At 18.9% G+C, this 25,597-nt stretch overlaps 1 protein-coding gene across 1 annotated transcript in view; it reads left to right on the top strand.

The window, feature by feature from the left end:
- Positions 1–21,924, top strand: part of LOC134833706 (broad-complex core protein isoforms 1/2/3/4/5) — a 35,550-nt gene extending 13,626 nt beyond the window's left edge. Inside the window, exons 2-7 of the mRNA XM_063848125.1 lie at positions 187–280; positions 6,053–6,134; positions 18,342–18,869; positions 19,661–19,786; positions 19,848–20,057; positions 20,964–21,924. Coding sequence (XP_063704195.1) covers positions 187–280; positions 6,053–6,134; positions 18,342–18,869; positions 19,661–19,786; positions 19,848–20,057; positions 20,964–21,770 — 1,847 coding nt within the window. The 3' untranslated portion in view covers positions 21,771–21,924. The remainder of the gene's footprint in view (positions 1–186; positions 281–6,052; positions 6,135–18,341; positions 18,870–19,660; positions 19,787–19,847; positions 20,058–20,963) is intronic.
- Positions 21,925–25,597: the final 3,673 nt, after the last annotated feature.

Genomic DNA, 25,597 nt, shown 5'->3' with positions numbered 1-25,597 from the left:
ACTTTGTATGGCGAGCGAGCGATGTTGATGATGATATGTTAGGAGTTTTGCTTAAAAATAATTATTATTGCTTGGTTTGAATTAATTGGAATAATTTTCGAGTAATTTTCCTTTAAATGACACTTTTTTGAGCTGAAATTAAAAAAAAAATAAAAATTAATTTAAATTATTTTTTTTTCTTTTTAGGGGAGGCTGATAAGGTCAAAACACTGATAAGATTACGTGCAGAACTTTCACCGTTGTTCACGGGAAAGCGGAATGCGTCGAAATATGCGTGGGCGTAAGTATTGATATAGATTTTTTTGGAGTTACAAATTTTTTTATGGGTAAAAGTTTTGTGATGAATCTTCAAATAATTGATTTTTGAGATTAAATCATCTTTAAAAGTCCTGTTTGTTTCCTAAAAATATGAAAAAATATTTGAAATTAAATTTTTTTAAATTAAATTTAATTTTAAATTATTAAATTTTTGTAAAAAAATTTGGTTTATTTTTTTAATATATTTTATTTTTAAATTTATATATTTTTTAAAAATATTCTTATTTAATATTTTTAAATTTTTCATATAAATTGAATTTTTCGACAAAATAATAATTTTTAATCAAAAAATGTTTTTATTAACATGACTTTCGATCTTTTATTCATGTTTTTTTTAATTTTCTTCAATTTTTTTTTGAATAAATAAAATTTTGATCTATTTTTTTTTTATTTTTATAAAATTGAGAAAATTTGGATAAATTTTGATCTAAATTAAAGAAAAATTAATTTAAAAATTATATGAATTTCTCCAAAAAATTATATTTTTAGTTGAAAGACAAAGAAGAAACATAAGAATACCCTTTGTGGGATCAACTTTAATTCTGAAGTATTTGTTGGATTAATTTTTTTAAGATTTTGATGTTACCATAATACTGAAAAATAATAAAAAAATTGTTTTTTTTAAATTAAATATAAAATAAATAATTAAAAATTAATTTGATTGCAATTGGCCAAAAAAATTAATTTTTAAGTTTATGTTTTTGAAAAAAAATTAAATTTTTTTTAAAAATATTTTTAAATTTTTATTTTTAATTTTTTTATTTTTAATTTTTAATTTTTTTTTAATTTTTTTTTTTTTAATTTTTATCAATAATAACTTTTACTTTTAAGTTGTGCTTAAAAATTCGAAAAAAAGTTAACAAATTTTTTTTCTTCTACAGTTTTTATTTTAATTCTGTTGATTTTTTCTAAAGTTTTACTGACTTAGATACGATTTTTTTTAAATATTTCTGAATTTATCAAATTAACTATCAATTATTTTTTATTTTGCGGATTTCAGATTTTTTATAACAAATTCTTCAAATTTTAAAAAACAAATTAACAAAAAATTTAGCAAAAAATATATGTAAATATATAATTGAAATATTAATTTAAAAAATTGTACTTCAAATTATTTTAAAAAAAAAATAATTTGAAAAAATCAACATTAAAAAAATTATTAAAAAAAATAAAAAAATTAAAAATTCTTTAAATTGACCTATAATTTTTAAAATTCATTAATTAAAATTAAAAATTATTTTTTTAAAAAAATTTAAAATCATCTTTCAGATTAATTTTTTAAAAATCCTCAAGGATCAAATGTCAACAACCCATCAAAATATTATGATCTTACCACTTTTTCCAAAAAAAAAAAAAAAAAAAATAAAAAATCCCATTTCAACACCTTCAGCACGACGATCTCTTATCACCATTTAATCTCCATTTAATTCGCATTAACTTTATGACACCTCTCGTGAATATGCATTTTTTCGATAAAAAATTTTTATTTTCATCACACACAAAAAAATGCGACATTCACCCAAAAAAAGCTACAATTTCTTAACTTAAAAATCCTACCAAGCATGACTAAACCAATCTCTTTTTTTTCTTGTTCATATAAAATTTCAAGTTTCTTTTCTTCTTTCTTCTTCTTCTGTTTTTTTTTGCTTTATCTTTACTTACTCACGTCGTCGTCGTCGTCGTCGTGCTACGTCACAGCTCTGTACTGCCATTCTTTTCTGACTAAAATAACTTTCATTTTTTTCCATGCCGTCGTTCGTTGCTTCGCGTATGAAAAAAAAAATTAACATTCTCATCAAATCATCAACAATGTTAACTTTCGATTCTGCAAGTTTTTTTTTTTTGATTTCTTTGTTGGTCATTTTTTTCATGCAAATCTGTGTCAGATCCGCTTTTTGAGATTTTTTTCTGTAACTTTACGAAGGAATTGCAGTAAATGACGTCAACCTGCTGCGTTTTTAACAAGAAAGAATTAAATTTTGAATTTTGTATGGATCGTAAGTCGTCGTAAGGCTTGAGTCAACGCGAGAATTACGCAACATTATGCATCAAAACTGCAAAAAAGCGTTAATTTATTATTTAATATTTAACGATGCAACAAAAATTTTATCGCTTTTTTAGTCGCAACTTGTCACAAGGGAGGATTTTTTGACCTCAAGTTCTTTATTTTTCTCTAAATTGCGAAAAAAAGTGCATTGAACTGAAAAAAAAAACTTAGAAAAATTTTTTAATACCTTAATTATTTTATTTTTTTTCATCTATTAATTATTTTTAGCGCAAAAACAGCTTCAACTTGAAAACTCAACACATTCGACGCAAAAGCGAACGAACCGTTTTGTATGTGCATGTTAATGATAAAAGCATTTAAAATTCACTTTCACCTGACGACTTGCCGTACAAACATATGTGAATGTTTTTTTTTTGCATTGGCAGAACATTTTCTTGTGTGTCTATGAACGACGACGACGATTTCTTTGTTGTTTTTAAATAATTTCGTTGATTATTCAAACAAATATCGCAAAGTGTTGTTTCTTGCTTTTTTTATGTAAGCATTCGTTCACATATGTTCGTGTATGTACGAAAAAAAAAAATAAATAAAAAAATAATAAGTTTGAATATAATCATCCAGCATCATCAAAAAAATTAGAAAGCTCTTGCCAAAAAATAAAAAGAGACTAAATATATGGTCAGGTACAGTGAAGAGCAAAAAATAAATAAATAAATAAGAGGCTTGAATAAAAAGTTGTAAAAAAAAGAAAAAGTTTTTTGGACGTTGGTCTGTGATTTTGTGAATTGAGTAGGATGATGATTGCTATTTATAAAAAAAATATTTTGATTTTCTAACTTATTTAAACTTAAGAAAATAAAATATTTAAAAAAATAATAATTATAAAATAATTTAAAGAATAAATTATAAAATATATTTTAAAAATTAATTTAAATTTATTTTATTAAAAAATATTTTTCTTCTATATTTAAAAAAAAATTTTTTTTAATAAAACAAATCTAAATTAATTTTTAAAATATAATAATTATTTTTTATTTTAATTTTTAATAATTTTTATTTTTATATACTTAAATAAATTTTTTAATTTAATTTTTGCTTTATATTTTTATTATATTAATAATTAATAATTATTATTAATAATTTATACCTAACATAAATTTATAAAATAAAAAATATGAAAAATTTAATTTATAATTTTTATTTTAAATTAATTATTATTTCATGTTTTTTATTAATTAAAAGAATTAAATTTATTGAATTATTTTGAAAATTAAAAATTATTTTTTTTTTCAAATAATATTTTCTATAATATTTTATGTAATAAAAAAAATTAATAATATTATTTAAATAATAAAAATATAAAAATGAAATAAAATAATAAAAACTAAAAATAAAAAAAAAAAATTATTATTAAAATTGTGAAATTATTTGATTTTAGTTTTTTGAAATACAGAAATTTTGGTTTTGATACTAATTTTTTTTGTTGAATTTTTTTTTCTTAATTTTTGATTTTTTATTGATAAAAAAAATGAAATTATTCTTGAAGTGCTATATACCTAAATTTAAAATTTGAGCAATTTATTTAATAAATTTCGATTTTTTTATTATTTTTATTTTCGTTAAATTATTTTTATTAAATTTTAAATATTTACTCGAAAAAAATCATTTAAGATTTTAATTAATCCTTTATAAAAAATTATTATATTTTAATTAAAAATCCAAATAAAAAAAAATTTTTAATTATTCAAATTTAAAAATTTTTTTAAATATAACTTTTAAAAAATTCTAATTTTTTTTGAGATTTTTTTAGTTAATTTTTTTAAAATTTAATTCATAATTTAAATATTTTTTTTGTAAAAAAATAAATAAATTTTATTCTTTACTTTTAACAAAATTAATGAATAAAAAATCCCATATTAATGGAGACGCCTTGCAACAAATTTTTCCCCATTCTCTCTAATTAAGTACCTGACTCATAAGCTCAAAACTTTCGAAAAAAAAAAATCTGCGTTGGTTACAAAACCAACCGTCTAACATATTTATTTATCGAGAAACAGAAAACAAAAAATAATCTCGATTGAATGGGAGTCTTACGTAAAAAAATTAAAAAATTTCGAAATCCATGAACCTGACTGCTACTTAGCTAACAACAGAGAGAAAAAAAACGAGACCATCGAAAAAGTCTTGATGGAGAGGTATAAAAAAAGATATTTTGTGAATGCATTCACTCTGCTAATAAAATATTAAATATCTCTCTTTCTACATCTAACCACTAATAATATATTTAAATTCAGATAAATCTCTTACCACATGTTTTCTTCCTTTTCTACTGTCTTTTAGCTGCAACTTTGTATTTCTTTTTTCGTCTTCTTCTTCTTCTGCTTCTTTCTTATTATTATTAATATTATGTTAATGTCTTCTGCGATGTCCATATTCGATCGTGAATATTTTCTGTGTTTGTGTGTATATGTTAATGAAACGCTATTATATATGAAAAAATGAACGGGATTTTGCGTAAAAATTTTATTTTACTACGAAAAGTTGTATGTTATACTTGTTAGTGAGATGTTGATGATTTTTAGTATAGCTTCCGTTTGATTTTTTAATTAGTTTTTTTTATTGCTTTTTTGGATCAGGGACTTGCGTTTTGTGTGAGAAAAGTTGCAATCAGGTCATTTTTTCTAAATCTTGATTTTTTTTTGAAGGTTCGTCGCTGGATTTTATTGAAGTCTTTATCATTGTCTTAAACTACTTTTACCAAAAAATATAAGAAATAATATTTTTTTTACAAAATTTTAAATTATTTTGTAATACATATTGAACTTAGAATTTTAAATAAAAATGTTTATTAAAAATTTAATAAATTAATTTGATAAACTAAAAAAATAATAATAATAATTAAAATTATAAAAAAATAAAAACTAAAAAAATTAAAATAATTAAAAATTTAAATAATATTTATTATTATTATTTTTTTTTTTTAATTATATAAAAATTTAATAAAATTTAAAAAATAATTTTAAAATTTCATTAAATTTAAATTTTTTATTTAAATTAATTATTAAAAATTAAAATAAAATTTATTAAAACTCATTTTTTTTTAATATTAAAATTTAATATTTTTTAATTTTATTTAAATTAATTTAATTTAAATTTTAATTTAATTTTTTATTTAATTTTTGATTTAATACAAAATTTTTTTTTAAATTAATTTTAATACTTAATATTTATTTAAATACAACCTTCATATTTTTAAAATTTTTATATAATTTAAAACAAATAATTTTATTTATTAATTTTTTATTAAAATATTTTTTAAAATTAATTTTAAAAATTATATTATTATTTATTTTTTTAATTTTTAAAAAAATTTATTATAAAATTTTAAAATTAATAAAATAACATTTTTAGTAAAATATATAAAAACTTTTTAAAATTAATAATTTTAATACAATTATTCTTAATATTTTAATTAATTTTAATGAAATTTTAAAGATTAAAATAATATATAAATTTTTTATAATAACTTTTTTTAAAAATAATATATTATATTTTTAATAATTATTTTTATATTAAATAAAAATTAATTGAAAGTATGAATTATTTTTATAAAATAATTAAAAATATATAAAAAAAAAAATTTAAACATATAAAAATATATGTTATATATTACATTTTATACAAAATAACAACAAAACTAATAATTTATTATTTTTTTCTTTACAGTGTGGTTGAAAGAGAACTAAATGTTCCTTTACCAATATCAAAAATCATTAAAAAATGGAACAATTTACTACAAGAATATAAGGTAAGTCTAAAAGTACGTCCAAATATATATTTTTAAATATATTTTTTTTACATTATTATTTTTTTTATTTAACTTATTCCGCATTGACATAATAAAACATATATATGATGTGTGTGAGAACTTTTCAAAAAACAAACAAAATAAATATAAAATTTCTACAAATTCGAATATTCATTCAATATTTACTTTGTTGTAACATGATAACTGATCTAAGTCCATATTTATTCATATATATATATTTTTCAATATTATTTATTTCTTTTATGGTTATAAATAAATAAAATTTTGTATTATTATTATTATTAAGACATATATAAACATTAAAACGTATCTTGTAAAATTTTCCGCGGCAACATAAATTGCATGAAGACACTTTTTTCGTATCTTCCATGGTAAAAATATATATTTTATAATGGAAAAATAATAAATGATAGTAAATAATGAAGAAAATATCTGAATAAGCAATCTTTCTCATTCATTCATTTATTTTATATTTTTATGCTATTCTTTTCTCTCGCTATGCATTAAAACGTGTTTAAAACAGATGAATTGTTGCACTGTAACATACAATGAACCTTACCACACATAAATCTAACTTGTATTAAACTTACACAGAAGAAACTAGAAATCAAATCTTTCTATTCATTTACTTTTTTTTAACGTGTTCGTACCTTGCACATGTATAATTTAAGCATTTTACAATAGAAAGTTGGCGGAATTAATGCTTTATACATATAATTTTTATACTTTTCTGTTTAGTTTCTTGTTCAGTAACGACATATTGTTACATGATACATTATAAAAAAAAATCTTCTCGCTCATCAAAAATATTTTTTTTTCTTTATCGAAAGCGAATTTTATTATTCACCAAAAAAATACAAAAAAAAGTTCAATGTCCGAATTTTTTTTAAGAAATCAACAAGTTGCATAATCATGCGTTGAATAATACAAATATATGATGACGAGCATCCTCCTCCCCATGTGCACGAAAAATATATATAATAATAAATAATAAATACAAAAAAAAAGAAGATAATAAAAACTAAACTCTAAGAAAAAACCTTTAAAAAAATGAGTTGCATAAGAGTTTTTAGAGTAGAGCGACACAAAGAAATGCTTGCTGCGTAAAGTTGTTTACGAGATGTTGTGAGTTGAAGGACGGTTGATTTTTTGGAAGTGTTTTGTAATAACCTAATGTTTGTCTAGAAAGGTTTTTTTTCTCGTTTGTGAGGCGCGTGTGTTTATTTGGTAACACAACTAACACAAGAAACGAGCCTTGAAGTGGTTTTGTGAATGCATAACAGTTCGTTCACCCATCATAGACCAAAAAATAAAAATTTCGGTTGTCGAAAAAAGTATATTATGAATAATAAAAATATAATAATTTTGCAATATTTTAGTATTTTTTTTTATAAATTAATTTAAATTTATTATAAAATAAATTATAAATTAATAAATATTTATTAAAAAATTTAATTTAAATGCATTTATTTAAAAAATTTATTTAAAAAAAAAATAAATATATTTTTAAATAAATTAAATTCTAAGAAAAAAATTAATTTTATTAAATAAACAAGTTACATAACGTTCAATGCAAACTCAAAAACATATTTTTTTTTGATGAAATTTAATTTTTTTTATTTAAAAAAAAAATATTTTAAAATAAAAAAATAAATAATGAAAACAATAAAAAAAATTAAATAAAAAATAATTATTAAATAAAGTTAAAATTAGAATTTAAATTAAAATTTTATTAATTTTATATCAACATCATTTTTTAATTAAATTTCTTAATATTTTGATATCTAAAAATTAATTATTTTTTATTTAAATATTTTTTTTAATATAATAAATAAATAAAAATAAATTTACTAAAGATATATTTTTGACTAAAAACATTATAATTTAATTTATAATGTTTAATTTAATTTAATAAAAACATTTAGTAATTATAAAATAATATTAATTGATGATTTTTTTTATTATTGCAAAATTTATAATATATATATAAATAAAATTAAATAAAATAAAAATTATATTAAAGTTGGAATAATAAATTAAATTTTATTTTTTTTTATTATTATTTTCTAAAACTAAAAAAATTCAAATTATTTTAATAAAATAAAATTAATTTAACAACATTTAATTTAATTAATATAAATACATTTTATTAAAAAAAAAATTAAATTAATATAAAAATTAAAAATATTTAAATAATTATTTTAAAATTAAAAAATAATATCGTATAAATAAAATTAAATAAAAAAATTATTTGATAAAATTTTAATTGAAATTATTTTATTTCTAAAATTATTATATTTCAAATTATAAAAAATAAAATCAAATTAATTTAAATAAACTACATTAATAAAAAAATAAATATTAAATAAAAAAATTAAAATTGGAATAAAAAATGAATTTTTTTTAAATTATTTTTTTATAAAATTATTAATTTTCAAATTATTGACATTAAAATAAATTTAATTAAATCATAATTTTTTAAATAAAATTTTTAACTAACATATTTTTCTAAAAAAATAATTTTTTATATTATCTAAAAATTTTAATATAATATTTTTTTAAAATATAATTTTGTATAATAACATTGAAAAAAAATAATATTTTGTACAAAAAAAAAAATTATGTTATATTTCAAAATTATATTAAAATTATTATTTTTTTAAATATATTAAATGTTATATATGACGAAGAAGAAGAAGAAATACAAAAAAAAAAAAAAATACTGATAGCGAAAGTATCTTGTTATTGCAAGATTTTACGACGATGACAACGAGAGTAGAGTAGAGTAGAGAAATTCCATATACAATCACACCTCGTTAGACTTTTAGTTCCGTGACCGTCCTTGACGTCAATGACTTCTTTTCCCCCCGCGCGCTACGTACGAACCACTTGTACTTCTTTTTTCAGTTATTTCTTGTTGTTGTTGTACGTACATTCACTTCGTACGAAAAAAAAATCTTTTTAAGAAAAGAAATCTTGTTGCATTTTATTGTTAAACCTTAAATAAATAAACAAACATTAAATACAGAAGCACATTATATATAAATTTATTTTATGATGAAGAAAAAAAAAATGAAAAAGAAAAAAAAAGTTAAAACCACTCAAAACATTTTTCTTATACTACTATAAAAAGTCTTTGTTTGAGAATGATCTCTCTATTAATTATTCAACAAAAGTGAAAGTTCTCTTCTCTCTACCTATCTACCAATTTATCTAACGTTCGTCGTTCGTTTGCTTTCGTGCAACGATACAACATTTCTTGTACAAGCAACATACCAATCAGCTCGTTTTTTGCCATTACCAATAATAATAATAATATAATTGTTAACATTAAAGGCGATCTTTGGCGAAGAGTTTTATTGTGTGTGAACATGATATATATGATATGCACCTTGCTTACTTCTGTTTTCGCATCCATCATATTATTACTTAAAATAATACAAAAAAAAAAACAATTGATGTCATAATCGTACAAGTAAAGTTATGTTAGGGTTATATTATATTATATACTTTATACTAATAATGCCAACATATAACTTAAAATGTTCATTAAATGGTCAATAAATTTTATTAATGTTTTACATTTTATTATTTTTATTATTAAAGTTTAATTAGGAAAAAAACTTTAGGTGTTTGAATAATAAAATGTACACTTTTATGATATATGTTCATTAAATGTATAAAGTTTTTAACTTTTTTATGATTATTCTTTATATATATGACAAAAATAATAATTTTAAAAGTTAATAATTTTTATTTTTTGTTTATAATAAAATTTTATAATTTACTTTATTTAGTAAATAAATGTTATTAATTATATTATGAAGTTTAAAATATACATAAAATAAAGAATATTCGAGATACTTTTGTTTAAGCTAACGTATAAAATTAGTAAAAGTATTTAATTAGTATTACAAGTTTTATATTAAAAATTATTATTTTAATTAAAAAAATTATTTTATTTATTTATTAATTTTTTTTAATTTAAATATTTTATTTTTTTTTTAAATTTATTACAAAATTAAAGTTCTTAAATATTTTAAAAAAAATATATATACAATGATATTTAAAAGTTTATATTGTTAAAATAATTTTTATATAAATCATTTTTTAAATTTTATTGAATTAAATGTTTATATTTTTGATGAAAATTTTAATTTTTTAAAAAATTTAATTTTTTCAATGAAAAAATTAATATTTTTTAATTTGTGTTAAAATAAATATAATTATATTTAAGGTTTATTATTCTTATTAATTTTACATAATTTAATATAATTTTGTATCGAGAATTATTATTTTTTTTAATTTCAAAAGAAAATAAATATAGTTTAAAATTAATATAATATTAAAATATTTTAATTATTTAAAAAATGTAGAATTTTTTAATAGAAAAATATAAACCTTTAATATTCTTTTAAAAATTATTAATTAACAAATAAAATAAAATTATAATTATATAATTTTTACAATAAAAAATATTAATATTTTTTATTAATTTTAAAATTTTCCATGATTATTTGTAAAACATATTATAAAATAGTAAAATAATTAAAAAAATAATAATGTTGATAAATAATAAAGTTTAATAAATATTTCTAATATTAAAAATTTTCTACAAAAATAAATGGTTTTAAAATAATATTAATAATAACAATTATTTTAAAATATAGATTCATTATAAATATTTTAAAAAAACTATTTCCGATACAAAAAAAACATATTTTTTATAATAATATATATTATTATAATAATTTCCAAACCATTACTATTATCATTACGGAGCATTATGTTCAATTTATTTCAACTTCAGCCATCGCATAAAGGAACCGCCTTGTAATTTTCTAAAACACTCGCCGTCATCATCATCATCACATAACGTCATCATCCAATTCTCACATCTTGACCACATATATTATAACTTTATAGACATTTTTACTTTCCCTTCTCTCTCCGCATCGAGCAATATATCAAGCAAAAAAAATATATACAATACACCAAATTGGTGAAAGTTCTACCACATCAATTCCGTTCATTTCATTCGCTTTAACTATCAGTGATTTATTTATAGATTACATTGCTCCTCTATTATACAGCGAGTAGAGTTAGAGTACAATTTCACACCATTCAAGTTATTTAGCTTACTACCTGTCTAAGTATTATTTTGTGAAAATCGTTCCGAAAAAAATAATACAAAGTAATACAATCTAACATAAAATGGTCACTATCTATGGATCTACAACCGAAAAAGTGTAAAATATAAAAGTAGGACATTACTAACAACAAACATACATAGCGGCAGATAGATAGTTAAAGTCGTAAAAAATGGTGCTTGGCTCCGCGATGGACCTTATGCAACCACTTCTTTCTTGTTTTTATTTTTTTGTTGTATTTTCTGTGTATATATTACTTTTATATATGTTATATTGCCGAAAATTGGCTATATAACATATACTACATATACGATATCTACACAAATTTTTAGAAATGTTTATATAAATGTTATTTTTTGATAGAAAGATAATATATGATGGTGCATAGATTTCACTCATCATATAGATTCGTATATGTATTACTATCATATATATATAAAAGTTATAAAAAAGTTTAGAAAGAAGGTCCATAATCTTTATTTATGTATTATTATTATTATTATAATTCATGTAAATGTTTCTTGGTCATATATGTTAGTTTATAAAAATTTTTTTTTAGTATAACTTTTGCATATATGATTATATTATAGTAACTTTTCTATATATGATCATATGTTATATATCATTAGATTTCGATTTCATTTCAAATTTATTATTATTATAAATCGTATACTTATATACGTCTATACCTGTATGTATAGACGTATATGTATACGATTTGTAATAATAAAAAAAGAGTCAATAGTCATTATTTAAATTATGGTGCACCATCTCAAAAGACATTTTATTATTATTTTGTTTTACCTGTACCTCTATCCAATCGATACTTTGTTACTTTTATTTTACTAAAAAAGGTCTTTAGACTTTTAGCAATGTTCAAACAAATACATTTAACGAGCCCGACCATTAACTATACATTTATATATGTTATATACGCGATCATATATAACAATAATAATTTGCATATGAAATCTTCTCTCTTGTCACATATGTTATTAAACATATATATGTATGTTATTGAAAAAGAAACAAAACACAATCTAAAGCCATTTGGTTGTGCAATGCTAGCTGCTTTCTAATGATGAAGCGTTTATTTATTACTTTATAGCTTTTTTTACGAGTTTATCCTTTCGCCGCACCTTGCTACCAAAATCTAAAATTTCACAACTTTTTTATTGTTATATTTTTGTTTTAATCATATATCACAAAAAAAAAATTTAGAGATTAAAATAAAAGTTTGCCAAAAATAAAATAAAATAATAAATATTGATATGATGCATTTTTTTTGTTTATTTATAGGTGTGTTAAGTTTATTTATAGTTTATACTATGTTTAGTTACAAGATTATCCATCATGATGAATTGCTTCAGGAAAAAAAATTTTTTTTTGTAATCACCTGTATATTGTATATATTTTTGTTAAAAAAGAAATATAAAACCGTAACTTTCTAACAGTTTCTTTAATTCGTCTCTCTGTTGGATATATGACTTTTTTTATGATATCATTCGGTCAAAAAATTTGTAAAAAATTATTTTTCAAAAGAAATCTTTAAATTAAGTTATTTTTTGGTTACATATAGAAAACATATATAATTATATTGTAAATTTATAACCTGTAACGATCTACTTGATCTTAACATTAAAATCATTATCAACATATACAATAATAGTTACTTTTTTTAAAATTATATATAAATATATATTTTTTTTTGTTAATGTCAATTATTTTTAAAAAATAATTTAAAAAAATATATAAAAATAATTATTTTGATTAAAATTGACATATCAATTGAATTTGTTAAATAACCTTAAAAAAATTTCAATTTTCACAATTTTATTGTTCGAAAAAAGTAATCATCTTTAATCGTCTATAAATTGTAACAATAGAAAATTAATAGAAAAAAAAGTTCATTGATAATAATGTTGTAAAAATTTTTAACGGAATTATTTTTTTTTCTTTTCTACCAATTATTATTTTGAAAAGAAAATATATATATATTAAACTGTAAAATCATCATTATTTATAATTTATATATTGTTACAAAGAAATTTTGTAAAATTATTAATGTTATGTATGAATATGATGAATTGCGGTATGTTATATTTTTTAGACATCTTACAGTTCAGAGATCGTGTTAAACTACCGTGTCGATTTTTTTTTGATTTTTTAATTATTTATGTATGTTTATATATGTTGCTAAATAATAATAATAATAATAATAAAATATATAAAAAATTATTTTTATACAACATATATAATAATAATAATAATTATAATAATCATTAATGTTTATTTTTACATCCTTACAATTTTTTAATATATTATTATGAAAATTAGTAAAACATTTAACACTTTAAGTTTATATTAATTATACACTACCGCACCTAACTTGAATAAAAAATTTACTTGTCCATATTAAATGGACTATAAAACGCGAGATAATCTTTCTACTTAAACTTAAACTTTAAATAGACTTTCTTTTCTCACTTTTTTTCTTACTTACAGAAAAAAAATCAAGTTATAAGAAAATTTTCCATTAACTTTTATGTTAATTGCTTACCAAGATTTTATTTTATTTCATTTCACGGTCATAGAATTCGCTATGAAATAATTCAAATGATAAATGATTCGTTTACTTTTTTTTTGTTTGTGAATTTACTGTTCTTTACTGTTTCTGATCTTATTCCGAATAACGTTATGAGAAAAATTCATTACGTTACAATTTCTATATGTTATATAAAGTAAACTAGAATTAAAAGTTAGCAGAATCATAGAACGATACATGATAATATTATTTTTTTTTTCTTGCTTTTTTTCTTCTACTTCTTAAATAGAAACTCCGTTAGATTTATTTAACCTAGTAAAATTCTGATTTCTCATCAGATATGCATTTACCTTTTTGTTTGTTGTTGTTGTTGTTTTGTGTATGTTCTTTGCGTTTAAGAAATATATATGTTACACACAGAAGAAAATAAAAGAAAAGACATAACAGACAAAACAGGTTTAGAATTTGTTTTAATAAGTAAAGTAATGTATAAATAATAAAAATAATAAAAAATAGTAATAATATAAATAATAGAAGAAAAATAGAATTTTTGTGTCATGTTTAACTAAAAGTTATTAAAATGCAGTGACGGATTTAATTTTTTAAATATTATAATAAATAATTTATCAAATAAAATAAATTTAAAAATAATGAAAATAAAATTTATAATAAATAATTATAAAAAAAATTATTAAAAATTTATTTTAATTAAAAATTTTTATTTTATTTTGAAAAAAAAATATTTAAATAATTTTTTAGCTTGATTTTAAAAATATATTTTTATTTCTGCAAATATTTATTTTTTAAAAAAATTGTTCTATAATACTCGAGACCTTAAACAATTTCCGCCAATGGTCAAATATATAGAAATGTAGGTGAAACGTTTCTTCTTTTATACTTTATATACATTCTTAAGTATTCTTATAGAACATATATGTTTGTTTTGTTTACGTTTATATTTCTATATATTACAAATAATAATAAAAAAACAGTTATTTTTGTATTATATTTCTTAAACACCTGTCAAAGTTCATTTATATTTATATTTAACTAACATATTTTTTTTAATACAAAAATATTAATTAATAAAAACATAATTTAAAAATAAAATTAATTTTTAAAAAATTAAAATTATTCTTTTAAAATTAAAAAATATTTTTTTTAAAATAAATTATTGTAATAAAATTTTTTTACATTCTTTATTAAAGTTAAAAAAATATAAATAATATTAAAAAAAATAATTATCTAATAAATATTATATTATATTAATATATTATGATATATTTTTTAAACATTTTAATATTAATAAAGGATTAACTTAATAAAAAATATTTCTTTAATTTTAATTTTTTATTAAATTTTTATATTATTTATTTAGAAAAAAGCTTAATAAAATTATAATTTATATATTAAATTTTATATTTATATTTGCTTAAAATATAAAATAAATAATAAAATGTATAAATATTAAAAACATAAATTCACATTAATTTGAATATTTTTTAAATTTTTGTTTTAAAAATTTATATAAAAAAATAATAAAAAATAATTAAAATAAAACTATTTTAATATTAATATTATCGATTAAAATACAAATTAAAAAAATAATAAATTATTTGAATAATTTTCGACAAAAATTATTTATTACAATATTTTAACAATTTCATAAATTTGGACACTCGTTATAATATACTTATGAAAAAATAAAATAATTAATTATTTAAATTAAAAAAATTAAGGAAAACTAAATCGAAATAAAATAAAATATTAAATTAAAAAAGAGACTTGTTCTACATAAAGAAAGGAACTCGTTAAAAAAAATACAAAACAATAGAATTTTATTTATTTTTTATTATAATAAATGCGAAAAATTATGTGTGTCAAAAATTAAACGTGAACAAGAGCAAAAAATTATATATGATAATATAATGTAACATAACACAACAATAAAAAATATGAAAAAAAGAAAGAAAGAAAAAAGCGTAACATAAAAAAAGTAGAATGAAGAAGCTCTACAGAAATATTTCTGTACGTAAAATGATAAGAAAACATAAAAAAATTGTAAGAAAAGAATAAAGTCAAGCAACATACTTATAACTGTTTATATTTTTGTTTAAACATATTTTCTCTTCTTCTTCTCTTTTTCTCTCTCTCGAGTCTAAAGAACACCTTTTAACGATAATTGTGTCTACAGAAAATGAAAAAGAAGAAGAAGAGACAAAACATAAAGAAAAACTTCTTACTGCCCTACTTTGCGAGCGAGCCCAACATAACAGAATTTAGAACGGATTTAAAAGTAATGGGAAAAAAAGTTAAAAAGGCGAACGAGAAGAAGAAGAAAGAAAAGAAAGAATAACAACACGAGACTTGCTTGCATAGTATTGCTCGTAGGAAGGCAATGTGTGCACGATTATTACCAACTAAACTAAAGAAAAAGCGAAATTTTTTATTATTTACTTATGCATTGAATCGGTCGTCACACACATGTTGAATATGTTTAAAAAAGTTAGTGAGTAGGTGTGTATTATAATATACATTTTATTAAAAGGTTGTAATAGCAATTGTAATTTGGATGAACATGCTTAGAGCGGAATTTATTTATCTTTTTTGAGTTTTAGCTTTGAGCGACGTACAAAGAAATTGAAGAAAATTAAGAAGAAGAAATAAATGAACGGAATGTGATGGAATTTCAATTTAACAAAAGTGAAGGAAAAATATAAATTTTATGATTTTTGATGAAATTTGAGATTTTAATGATTTATTTTATTTTTTTTTATTTAATGAAAAAAAATATGATAAAATTAATACAATAAAAATAATTTTGAAAAATTTCATTTTTTTTTAAAATAAAAGTTAAATTTTAGTATAAAACTTTTTTATTGCCAAGATTAAAAATTAAAAAAAAATATATTTTTTCTTTACAAAAATTCATAAATATTAAATATAAAGAAAAATTTTCTTAAAAAATTTCATTTTACGATTTTTTTAAATTTAATTTAGTTTTTAACAATTATTTTAATTTAAATAATTTTAATTTTTCAAATTTATTTAAATTGTTTATTTTTAAATATTAAAAAAATTGTTAATTAAATTTACATTAAATTAATTAAATTTGAATTAAATTCAAAAATTTATTAAAAATTTTGAAATTTAAAGTATTACTCAAAAAATAATTTTTTTACAACAAACATGAAATAAAATAACAATTTTAAATTAAAAAAGTTTTAGTTAATTAAAAAAATAAATAAATAAAAATTAAATAAATAAAAAAATAAAAAACAAAATAACAAATATAAAATTAATAAAAAAATAAATATTATAATTTTTATTTTAAAATTATTATTCTTAAATTTCATTAAAAAATTAACATTTTTTTTAAATTTATTGTTTTTAAAAAAATTTCTTCAAAATTTAAAATTTTTAATATTTAATTTTATTTTTTGAAAAATTTATGAAAAAAATTTATTTAAAAAAAATATATATAATTCAAATTTCTGTAGAAATATTTACTTTTGATAATAATTTCATTAATTTATATTTTATTTATTCAAAAAAAAATAATTATTATTATTAAATTTTTATTTTTATAAAATTTTAATTAAAAAAAAAATTAAAAATATGGAGAAAAAAATTATTTTCAAATTAATTTTAATTTATTTAATTAAAAATAATTATAATTTTTAAAAAATTTTTTATTATATTTTTATCAAAAAATTAAAAATGAAAAAATTATATTTTTTAAAATTTTTTTAAAAAATTAAATATTTTTAATTTTTTAAATTTAAATTAAAAACAATTAATTTTTTTTATTTAAAATTTATTTATAAAAAACTTAAAAAAAATTCTTCTCAAATAATTTAAAATCAACTTCTTTAAAGCATGCAATGAACATCACACATGTCGTTGACCACAATTTTTTGTGTCTAAACTTTTCCATAATAATTACTCTTGCATGTTGAAATCGCTTTTCAAACGTTAAATAACCAACAATCGTCTTCGTGGAGCACAAAAAAGAGCGAACAATAAATAAATAATTGTAAAGCAAATAAATTTCAACGTCTTTGAGCGCAGAAAAAAGCCAAGCATGGCAAACCAAAAAGGCACAATGTTCATGTGTTGTCTAAATAAAGAATGTACATGATTTATTTCAAGAGACATCGACAGGTACTAAATACCTCGTTGCTCGTTGCAGCGACGAAAAAGTGGTAGGGAAAGAAATTGCGTACGATACACGGATGTACATTTCTTGCACGAACGAGCGACGTTCGAAGCACTTTACAACTTTCACAACAAGAATTTTATATTTATTTCGAGTTACAAAGGTTTTTAAATGATTAAAATAATAATAAATAAACGTTAAAAATGAATGGATTGGAAAACGCGCGCTCTTGTATGTGAGAGAAAATGACTTTTTTATGACTTTTCGCGTCTTAGGTCAATGCGGAAGACAAAAAATTTCGAAAAAAATACTAAAAAAAATTTTTTTTGCAGGCAATTAAGATGTCAGAGGAGCCCAAAAGACGAGAATGGCCCTTTTTCACACTCATGGATGTCTATTTTAGCGATCAGGTGAACGATCCGACGCTGCGTCTCTTCAGTTCGACAAAACGCTTCGACACCGACACCCTCGACGACACAAATTTCGAGGAAGAGCTCAAATATCTACCTCCCGCAGCGGCAAATGCGCTCGCGGCGTATAACGCGAATGCCGAATTGCGTGCGTTGGCGGCTCAAAATGCGGCAAATGCAGCGGCGGCGGCACAGGCAGCTGCCAATGGCAACGGAAATGGCATGATGAACGACATGATGGACGACAATCAGTCGGATAAGGGAGAGGAGACAAGTAGCTTCGATGAGCCCGAGATTACGATCAATACGCACTTTCCGGAGGCGAAACGGGGCAGCATGGAGAACAATAATAACCACAATGAGTACGACGACATGCCGGAGAATCGGTATGAGCGGCATGTGAATCAGAAGATTTTGCAGCAAATGAGTGAGCATCACAATATTGATCAGGTGAGTTGGGATTTTTTTTTTGATTTTTCTGAAAATAATAAAAAGAATAAATATAATTAAAAAAAAATATTTTTATTAAGAAAAAAATATAAATTGTTAAATTTCTTTGGATTAAATAAGAAATAATTTATTTTTTTTATTTTAATTTAAAAATATTTTTTAATTCAATTATTTAAATTAAAAAAAAACAAATTTTATTTTTTAAATTTAATTTTCAAATTAAATAATATTTAAATAAAAAAATAAATTAATTAAAAAAAAATCTAAAAAATAAAAAAAAGCATATATATAAAATTAAAATTTAATTTATTTTTCAATTTTAAGAACTTTTAATAATTCTATATAAAAAAATAAAATAAATAAATTAATAAAAATAAATTAAATTTTATTATAAAGGTACAATAAAATTTTTGAATCAAATTTCTTTTAAAATTATTTGAAATAAAAATATGAGAAATGAAATAAATTTATTTAAAATTTAAAAAATAATTAAATTAAATTTTTTTAAAAATAATTTAAAATTATTTTTTTTTAAATTAAATTAAAAATTTTTTAATTTAATAAAATTTTTTTTAAATTAAAAATAAAAAAATTAATTTTAAAAATTAAATTAATTTTTTTTTTAAATTTATGTTTTTTTTAAATTAAAAGTTTAAAAATTTCATATAATGAATTTTTAATTAATTTATATAATTAAAAAATTTTTAAAATAAAAATTGAATATTAAAAATTAAGTTTTTGTTAAAATAATTTTTTTTTGAAAAATATATTCATAAATTTTACTTTTACAGTACTTACTATCATGGCGCGGTTTCCACGGAAATATGTGCAAAGGTTTTCACACATTGCAACGTGATGGGCAGATGGTAGATGTCACTATCGCTGCCGGAGGTAAAATCTTCAAAGCACACAAATTGGTAAGAAATTTCTTCATTTTCCCTTAAAAATTAAAATTTTAAAAAATTTTCAACATTTTAGGTCTTGTCAGTTTGCAGTCCATATTTCCAAAAGATTTTCCTTGAACATCCTTCGCAACATCCAATCCTCTTCATGACAGACGTCAACTCACAGCACATGGCAGGCTTGCTTGATTTCATGTACAGCGGGCAAGTGAATGTCAAGTACGAGGATTTGCAAAACTTTTTGAAGGTTGCCGAGGCGTTGCAAGTTAAAGGATTGCACGGAGAGGTCAGTTTTTGTTAATTTTTTTTGAAATTAAAATTAGGCAAGTGCAGTTTGAGGAATTTTTCACATTTTTTTCAAAAGTTTAAAATTTTTTTTTAAATTTTTTGTCAAATTAAATAATTTTTTATTTATTAAAAAAAAATAAAAATGATTAAATAAGTTTATTTAAAAAAAAATAAATATTTTAAAATAATAAAAAAAATAATTAATTAATAAAATTAATTATCTTATTAAATAAAATTCAGTTTAAATTTAATATACATAGAATAATTTTTAAAAACTTAAAATAATTATTTTGATAATTTTCTGAAATATTATTTTAAAAAAAATAAATAATAAAATTAAAACTTTATTAAATAAATTTTATATTTAAAAAAATTAAGATAAATCGTAAAAAATAAAAAAAATATATTTAAAGAAATTTAATTTAAATTAAAAAAAATAATAATAAATTCTATAATTTTAAATTGATATTTTATTTAATGAATTTTTTTAAATATTTTTTTTTAAATTAAATAATTTATTTATTAATTTTTTCATATTAAAAAAAAAATAAATATAGGCTTAAATACAATGGAAGTTTTTTTTATTTTATATATATTTCTTTTAATTTCAAAAATATTACATAAAATATGTATCGAAAAAAATTAACAGAAAAAAATTAGAAAAATACTCAAAAAAAAAAAAATTTATTTAAAATTTTTATAAAAAAAATTAAATTAAAATTAATTAATATTATTAACAATTTTTTTTATTTATAATTTTTTTTTATTAATTAAAATCAAAATTATTTTTTAAAATTTCTGAAATAATGTGAAAATTATAATTTTAAAATTGCACTTGCCTTCCAAGAAAATTTTTTTTTTCAATATTTTCTAATTAATTTTTTATTTTAATTTTTTTTCTCAGAGTACATCGGATAACGCAGATCCCGAACGCGAGCGTCGCGAATCCATGGACAGCGCATATCAGAAGCAACAACAACAAATGGCGGAACAATTCCGTCAAACGAACCAATTGTACCAACAAATCCAACGAAACATCGCCAATCAGCAATCCGCGATGCAGCAACGGAACAACATCCGCGAGCACATTCGCGTCAAACCCACAGGCCTCACGGAAGACTACAATAACGCAAATAACAACAACAACAACAACAATCCCAACGTCAATAACAACAACTTGAATTTGCAGAACAAAATGGCGCAATACGCGTTGCACCAGATGAACGTCAGCAACAAAATGCTGGAGCCCTTCAAACATCAAAAATACTATTCGAAACGGAAACTCATCAATCAGTACGAAAAGGAGCAGATGCAGGAACAAAAACGGAATCGCACCCATTCGAACAACAACAACAACAACGAAGACAAAAATTACAACAAAATCGATGACGGCGGAAATGGAAATGGAAGTGCACGTGATTCGCCCTGCGGAACGCCAAATCATGCCCCGACCCCGCCGACAAATCACATAAAAGCGGAACCGACGTACGACATGGATGATGATAACGATAGCGGAACGGATGGCGGCTTGAATTATGCGACGGCGCGCACTCCGCCGGGCTCGAATGGCGCCAATGTGAACAATATTGCGGAGAAAATCAGACATTCCCTTCTGGAACCCAACATAGTATTACATCAGCAAGGCGAGGATATGCTAACGTCGGCCAAGGCAACGCTGAACAACAATAAACCCATGGCAGCAACTAGTTGAATTGATTTTTATTAATTTTTTTCGAGAGAGATTCCGCGAGATGATGATTCAAAAGTAACAAAAAACCGCAAATTGTACAATAAATTTATTACCTTTGTAGATAATAATAATTATAATGATTATTAATTGTTATAACATTCTTGTCCAGAGCTGATCCGACATTTTGAACATACTCATCACAGTCAAAACTATATTTTTTTATAGTTTTTTAATAATAATTTATAATTTAAAAAAAATATATTAATTAATTAATTAATAATTATTAAAAATTAATTAAATTAAAAATTTTTTAACTTTATTATTTAAAAATATATATTTTAAATATTTTATTATTTTAAATTAAAAAATTTTAAAAATAATTTTTTAAATTTATTAAAAATTAAATTTCATTAAAATTTTTTTTTTAAAAAATTATTTTAATTTTTTAAATAAATAAAATTTAAAAAAAAAATTAATAAATTATTTTATTTTAAATTTTATTTAATTTTTAAAAAATTAATTATTTTATAATTTAATTAATTCTTAATATTTATTAATTAATTAATTAAAAAAATAATAAAAAGAACTCATAAATAAAAAATGACATGAAGGCAGCTCATTTATTGTTATTTAGTTATACATAATTGACGAACAATTCTTTAATTAATTAATTATTTAAAATTAATATATAAATTTATAATAATAATAATTATTATTATTATAAAAAATTAAATTAAGTAGATTTTTTTATATAAAAATAATAAAATACATAATTTTAAAAATCCTTGCTTACAAAAAAAAATACAAATTTAAAAAAAAATACACGCACAGTTGTGAAGTTGCGTCCAAATCTCTCTTTTTTTGTTTTTTAGTGAAAAATATATAATATAAATATATATTACCATGTTGCTTATAGAATTCCAGTTGTTCCAAGATTTTTTAAAAAATATCATAAAATTTTTGTTACATAGTTTATAGTTTTTATTTTTTTTTAGTACTTTAAAAAATTATAATTTTAAGTTATTTTACGTTATTTAATTGAAAAAAATGATGAAATGTTGTTTGATATGTAAATGAATCGGGTATTGTTTTCCATAAATATGTAAAAAAATAACAAAACAAAAAAAGTTATGAAAAATATATATGTTATATAAAATATATATATTTATAATGATTAATTAAAAATAATTAAATATATATATATTTTTTTAAGAATTAAGGAATTAAGTTAGAAACAAACATGAAAAAAAATAATAATTTGCAGTTTTGCAGATAATATTAAACTTTGTAAGTTTGAAGTGTAATTTTGTGCTTTTTTGTGTTTTAGAGATAAATATTTTTTTGCTACTTATTTTTTTTTATTTTACAATTTATTAAGGTTGGTGGTTTTTTTATTATTTTTATAAACTATATTAAATTAAAAAACAAAAAAAGTAAAATATTTGTTGATCTTGTCTTTTTTTAGTAACTTTAATCGATAAATTGTAAGACTATCATATCATTTTCTATATGTAGAAACATATAAATATAACATATATATTTATAAAAAAACAATTTGTACTTATACTACAAAAAAAATTATAAAAAAAACAAAAAGTGAGGAAAAAAGGTGTCAAAATTTATAAAAAAATAATAATTGGAGTACTTAAAGATGTTACATATTTACTTTCAAATCTATTCTACTTAAAAAAAATTATATAAAAAAAATTAATGTACGAATAGACAAAATTATAATTAATAAAAAAAATTAAAGTACAACAAATGTGACGTTTCCATAGGAAATAAAAAATATTAAATATTATAAAAAAATATCATTATTATAAAAAATAAAAATTATTATAAAAAAATGAGAAGGTGAATAAAAAAAATAAATTTTAGGTATATATTAAAAATTAATAACTTTAGGATAGTGCTCAGGTTATCAAAATTAATAATAATAAAAAAAATTATGCATTGAATTGAATTTTTTCGGTAGAACTTTTTTTTTTGAACACCCTTGTTATTGCTTTTATAGAGTCTATTTTCACACTGCTATTTTATTTTCTACTAATTATTGTAAATAATTATGTTTTTTTTATATTGTTAACATTTATTTTTTTTATAAAATAATTTAAATTTATATTGAGAGAAATTGTTTAAAAATTCCAGTATAATGTTAAAAAATACTAATTAATAAAAAAAAGTAATACTTACACACTCAAGAGATTAAAGTTAAATAAAAAATATATATTATATATATTGAACCTGTTATCATTAATAATACAAAAAAAAAATAATTAATGAATAAAAATATAAAAAGTAATAGAACAACATAAAAAAAATTTGTGTAACACCTTGATTTATATTAAATAAACAATAAAAAAATGTAATAATTAAAAATAATATTAAAAATAAAAAAAAAAACTAAATAATATATAAAAGAGAGAAAGCTAATTTATTTGATCAAATATATTTACCTGTAATAAAATGATTATGATAGAGGAATAAATTGGATTATAATAAAAAAAAATATTTTTTTTTTTACTTTTTCATTAAAAAAAACAGGGTAAGTTAAATAAAACACAAAAACTGCTGAAATTTATAATTTATTGATCAAGATCTTTATTTGTCATTTCACGATCATTCATTCTTATATTTTTTGTTTGTTTGTTAATATTCTTTGCAAAGCTATACGTATATTTATATGTTTAATGTAAATATACTGTGATTCCATTTATAATTTTTTTTCTTTAACAATATTCATCATATATAATATATATCTATAACTTTCTTTCGTTCTTTCCGAAACAATACTTTTTATTGCTACGTTTTATATTATTTGTTTTCATAATAAATGTGTTGTAATGTTTATTTTTTTTAATGTTATATATAATATAAACTTTTTTGCAATAAAATTATACATTTACAAATTCACCCGTTACACTTATAATAATAATTTTTCTTCTTTTTTAAACATAATAAACATTCATTATCAGTTGTTATTAATAATAATTAATTGTTTGTTGTTGTAATTGATAAGGAAACGATACTGTTATGAAAAAAAAAATATTTTTTTTATTTATTATTTATGTGGCAAACAAAATTAATTTTTTTTGTATATTATATTAATATTATATTATATTTTTATATAATATATATTATATATAATATATAATTATTATTATTAATATAATTATATATTTTTAATATTAATATATAAATATATAATATAATATAATAATATTTTAATATTAATATTAAAATTTAATTTATTATAATTAATATAATATATATTATTATAATATAGAAAAAATTAATTTTGTCCGTTGCTTTTTAATTAAAATAATAATTATTATTATTAATTATTGCTAATAAATCTAAATAATAATAATTAATTAATTTTAAAATGGTGATGATTTTTTTAATTTTTAATTTATTTTCGTGAACAACATATTTTTTTTTATAATTAATAATATTGCCAAAAATATTTTCTTTTTGTTAAAAACATTTAAATCACTGTTTTATCTCCAAAAATTTAACTTTTTTAATATATATTTTTTTAAAACTTTAATAATTTCAATCTTCATATTTGTTTTTCTTCGCCAGACTATAATTTTATAATATTTATAATATATATATATAATAATTGCTTTTTGTTGTTCGATTTTTTTTTTAATTTATTTTTTTTTAATATTACTACCGACATGTGTGAGACGACGTGTAAAAAGCATAAACATTGATAAATTCGAAACATCTTTATTTTTTGTATGTTTTTTCAAAATATATATTTATACTTTTTTTTTTGAAACACTTAATTTTATATATTTTTTAATCTTTTCGTTTTTAAGGAACTCTATAACCAATCTAAT

Source organism: Culicoides brevitarsis, chromosome 3, assembly GCF_036172545.1.
Source record: "Culicoides brevitarsis isolate CSIRO-B50_1 chromosome 3, AGI_CSIRO_Cbre_v1, whole genome shotgun sequence".
NCBI classification, from domain to species: Eukaryota; Metazoa; Arthropoda; class Insecta; order Diptera; family Ceratopogonidae; genus Culicoides; species Culicoides brevitarsis.
Note: the sequence above shows the minus strand (reverse complement) of the source record. Positions and strands in the feature narration are given on the sequence as shown.